At 34.6% G+C, this 4,596-nt stretch overlaps 1 protein-coding gene across 1 annotated transcript; it reads right to left on the bottom strand.

The window, feature by feature from the left end:
• Positions 1 to 576: 576 nt before the first annotated feature.
• On the bottom strand, positions 577 to 1,106 carry LOC127106300 (basic blue protein). Its single transcript, XM_051043612.1, has 2 exons — positions 874 to 1,106; positions 577 to 782 (listed from the first exon to the last, which is right to left on the bottom strand). Exons 1-2 carry the CDS (start codon positions 1,055 to 1,057, stop codon positions 577 to 579), a joined length of 390 nt encoding a protein of 129 aa, XP_050899569.1. The 5' UTR covers positions 1,058 to 1,106.
• Positions 1,107 to 4,596: the final 3,490 nt, after the last annotated feature.

The following is a 4,596-nucleotide window of genomic DNA, read 5'->3' as shown; positions in this document are numbered from 1 at the left end:
GGTAACGAGTTTTGGTGAGCCCCGATCCCATTGTGATGGATCAGGTGCGAGTACCTAATTCCTATTATGGGGGATTAATGAAGCGTTACCTATGGTGATGGTAGCGATTTTGGTGTTATCCGGTTCCAAGAGGGAACCGATCCTATGGTGGGGATCATGAAGTGAGATGAACCTGAGTGTTCATATTTGGTACCACATGCATGTCGAGTCGGTGTTGAGTATATTGCATAAATTTAGAATTTGTATTGGTTGTCGTTGATGTGTTGTTGGATGAGATGTTGTTGCATATTATGTTAATGATAATTTTGATGTGGTTTTGTATGATGTTAATGATAATTGAGATGTTGTCGTGTATGATGTTGATTGGTGAGAATAATGATTGACCAGATCTATGCCCTCTCAAGACGAACTCTAGATTATTAGAGCTCATTCCCCTTAAAAACTAGAGGATTAAAAATAAAATTTTAAAATCAAGACAAACATGAAACAATCACTTGTTTATAGATTAATGGAACAATCACTTGTTTATAGATTATTGTAAATTTTATTAAAGAATAGAACACATAAATTAAGAGTTTATTTAGCATTAACTGCAATTTTCATTCCAGCACCACAGTGAGTGCCAACACCACATAAGAAGAAGTTGGATCCCTTAACAAGTGTAATTTTATCCGCTCCAGATTTAAAAATTACTGATCCACTTAGAGGTTGAGCCACACATGAATTGAAATTAGTCTCGTTCACTTTCACCACGTTGTGCATGGGAGGAACGTAATTAAATACTGCATGCATGTAGAAAACAAAACATGTTTTAGTTTACGTTCATTTTTATACTATATAATAAAAAACAATAGGGGATGCTTAGTTGCTTACCAAGTGTATCTCCTGCTTTGAAAGTTTTTCCTGTAGGCCAGTTTTGAACACCAAAGGACCAACCTTTGGCATCACCAACGGTGAACGTTTCTGCATGAATCAGATTAGGATGAAACACAAACATAAACAATAGAATCATTGTAATAACGCTTGTGCTACCTACACTGCCTCTTCCCTCACCCATCTTTTAATTGATCTAGATAACTCTTACTGGTTAAATAATTTTCAATGCTCAATAGAGAGACATGAGGGATGGTTTTATAGCATAAATATGAAAATGACATTAATATATATTATTATAGTCTCTAATAAAATTTAAAGTTTTTCCTTACCAAGTTTTTTTAAAAAGTTTTTCTTTAGGTAACAAATTATCATATTTATTTCTTATTCAATATACTATCTCTAGCCTTCATTATAGGATGACAACTTTAAGGTAAATTTCTAATATAAGAAGAATTTTTAACTCCTATATATTATTTGACTTTTAAATATTTGTGAATGTAATTAATATTTTCACAACTTTCCATGAAGATTTACATATAAAAAATATTTATAAAAGTAAAACATTTCAAAATATTATTATAAAAATATTTCTTAAAATAAAATTTATAACAACTATTATTATGTTTAAAATATATCTCAAAGTCTATACATAAATGAAATTCGTTACAATATTTCACACGGAACTTTAAAAAGTAGTAAAAAAAAAATTGTGTATTTTTGTCTAAAAATCCATTTAAAGATTAAAGTAATTAAAATATAATATAAATCTGTCTCAATATACATCACACAGATTTGAGATGAGATTTCAAAAAAAATATAAAATATACAATAATTCTATAATTTGTTTAAATTTTGTCTCAAAGTCTTTACATAATTCTATATCATTTGAGATGAAATTTGTTCCTCCCCAAATTTTGTATGAAAATGTTAATTTTTTTAGTAGTGGAAGTAATATTAAAATAATTTGACTATTAAAATGGGAGTCGTATTAAAATAATATGACTCTTAAAATTTCTTCATATTGCATCTCTTCCACCACTTTGTTATTAAATTATATAGATGAGCATTTTAAAAAGCTTTTTAATAATTCTACTATTTCGTAGGATAATGGATTGATAGATGAAACCATTCATAGGCTGATCAATGGTCATACTAATGTTATGCTAACTAATGTCCCTTCAGAGATGGAAATTCATAGTTCAGTCATGAGCCTTAACAGTGAGTCTCCTCTAGGTTGTGGTGGATTTGAAGCCTTCTTTTATCAACACTATTGGAAGATAATCAATAATGATGTCATCAATTCCATCACTCGGTTCTTTTTACCGACTGAGTTCTTCCTCATTTTAACTCTAATACAATTGTCATAATCCCTAAAACCATCAAAGCTGACAACATCAATCATTTCACACCTATTTCCCCAGCTAACTTCAAGCACAAAATAATCACTAAAATTTTAGCTGACCGAATTGCTACTCTCCTTTCTTCTTTGAAATCTCCTAGGCAAAAAGGATTTTTCAATGATAGAAGCATTAAAGATAACATTTCTCTCACCTTTGAAGCTATTAGTCTTCTAAACAATAAAAGTTATGGTGGAAATGTGGCTCTGAAAATTGATATCTCTAATGCATTTGATACTTTGAGTTAATAATTTCTCTTAAAGACTCTTGATGCTTTTGTGGCATTGCATGTCCTGAGTGGGGGATGAATTGATAAGTGAAGTGTTAGGCTAAATAAGGGATGAAATATTTCGTCCCAAATTCACTCTCTCATTTTTTATAAGCCTCCTCTTGTGTGTGCACAAATCCTTCAAATTTTTTATATATTTCGGGACCTGCTTAATCACATCAAGTAGTCGAATGTTCACAGTCACCATTCTGAATACATTCAAAATCTCTCTATCTCTTTGTCTTCCTCGTCAATTTTCTTATTTTTCATAACTCTTTGTGAAAAAATGATTGGTGGTACATACTCTTTTTCAGCCTCAACAACAACATAAGGTTCAGATGTTGCTGTCGCAACCTGAAAAATACAGTGCGCGAAAAAAACAACCGGCGAAAGAAAAAGATAGAAGAGTCGCCACCGTGCGTTATTCATCCCAAAGGAGGGAAAGGAAACGCTCTAAGTAAACCTGAAAAAGGAAAGGACAAGACGGGGTCTCGCAACCAAATCTTGGGTTCGGGAGTCGGTTATGCGAAGGGAAGGTATTAGCACCCCTACGCATCGATAGTACTCTACGGGATCCACTTTTGTAGTTCTTGTCTAAAGGGTGTGAGTTTATCTTGTGTTGTTTACCAAAAAAAAGGGTTAAATGAAAATGACTTGCGCGGATGTCGCATCCACTGCATACGTATGTCATCTGAATATGAGAATCAGAGTCTTCGTAGCTCGGCTGACCTATGGGTTGGGGGATGTGTGCTCGCTAAGACATCGCGTCTTATGCCTACGTATCTCATCTGGAATGAGAATCAGAGCAAGCCGTAGTTCGGCTAACTACGGGGTTGTGGATTGGGTTTTGGACGAACGACGTCACTACGCAATCTACCGGATGCTCGACCTTTGGAGACTTACTCGCCTGTAATAGAAGGAGTAAACGTGTTGCTTTGGGTTTTAGGGTTTGGGATGCTCGAGGGCAAACAGGCAGTCCTTGACGAAGGAACCGCGCTACTTGTGGGGATATGAATACAAAACACAAAACATGTATCTCAAAGTAAAATGCCACCAAGGGGCTCAAACATTGCTTCCTATCGAGGTCTTACAGCAATTAAAGGATTAGCAACCCTGAGATCTCTCCAGCTAGACCATCAAAGAAAATCAGTCAATACGATTAATCAGGATAAACCTCCGGATGGTATCCCACAAATAAAGTGGGAAAACCACGCAAACCATCTCTGCAAGAGTCTGTGAGCACTCACAAAAACTCAACAAAAGGGTTAGTGAAACACGATAAGCATTTTTTTCATGAATAACAGTATGGTTTCAGAAACCTCAAACCCTGTGGCATACATTTCAGAAATCATGTGATTAAACATTCAAGGCATAGGTTTCACTCATTCATGCATAATTAAACCTGTGGGCAAAAACATAATGAAATTCATCCATCATGCCTCATACATTCAGATGATCCAAATTAAGAGCATAAAATTATGGGAATGAGGCAAACCTGATGGGAGAGACCGGTTGAAATCAAATGGCACGGCTGGATCTGCAAAGTAATACTAGGGTTTGTGTGAGGCGGAGTGAACTTCTCAGGGCTGCCTGAAGGTCGCTGCAGAGTAGTTCCTAGGTTTCCTTCTCTCAAAATCTTTCTCCGGTGAATCTTCCAGTGTAACTCCAAGTGTCTTTTCCTCTACTGAAACTTCAGTATTTATAGACTGATTTTCGTGGGTAGTGGGCTCAAATGAGGGAGACCCAAGTCCAAAAAAATTTGTTATATTTTATTTATTTATTTGATTAATTTTATTTATTTATTTATTTTTAACTTTTTTTTTTTCGTTCTATTTTTTTTTTTTTTTAAGTTTCTTGGATCTAATTCTGATTGACATGATGAAATGTAATGTATCTAATGTTAAATGACCTAAAAATGAATGCATGCATGAGGTGTAAAGCGTATGCTTCCAGGAAAAATGAAGGGTAAATTTTGGGGTATTACAGCTGCCCCTATTCAATCAACTGGAGACCCGGAAAGAAGATGGCAGCTGCTTTCGTACTTTCGAGGTATCA

Source organism: Lathyrus oleraceus, chromosome 1 (assembly GCF_024323335.1).
Source record: "Lathyrus oleraceus cultivar Zhongwan6 chromosome 1, CAAS_Psat_ZW6_1.0, whole genome shotgun sequence".
Taxonomy (NCBI): domain Eukaryota; kingdom Viridiplantae; phylum Streptophyta; class Magnoliopsida; order Fabales; family Fabaceae; genus Lathyrus; species Lathyrus oleraceus.
The sequence above is the reverse complement of the archived record's forward strand: the minus strand, read 5'-3'. Positions and strand labels throughout refer to the sequence as shown.

What these genes read in the sequence shown, in the direction of transcription:
- LOC127106300 (XM_051043612.1), bottom strand. Translation starts at nt 1,057, where the DNA reads ATGGGTGAGGGAAGAGGCAGTGTAGGTAGCACAAGCGTTATTACAATG. An exon ending in CAAAGCAGGAGATACACTTG is followed by an intron (nt 783 to 873) that starts GTAAGCAACTAA and finishes ACATGCATGCAG; the next exon opens with TATTTAATTACGTTCCTCCC.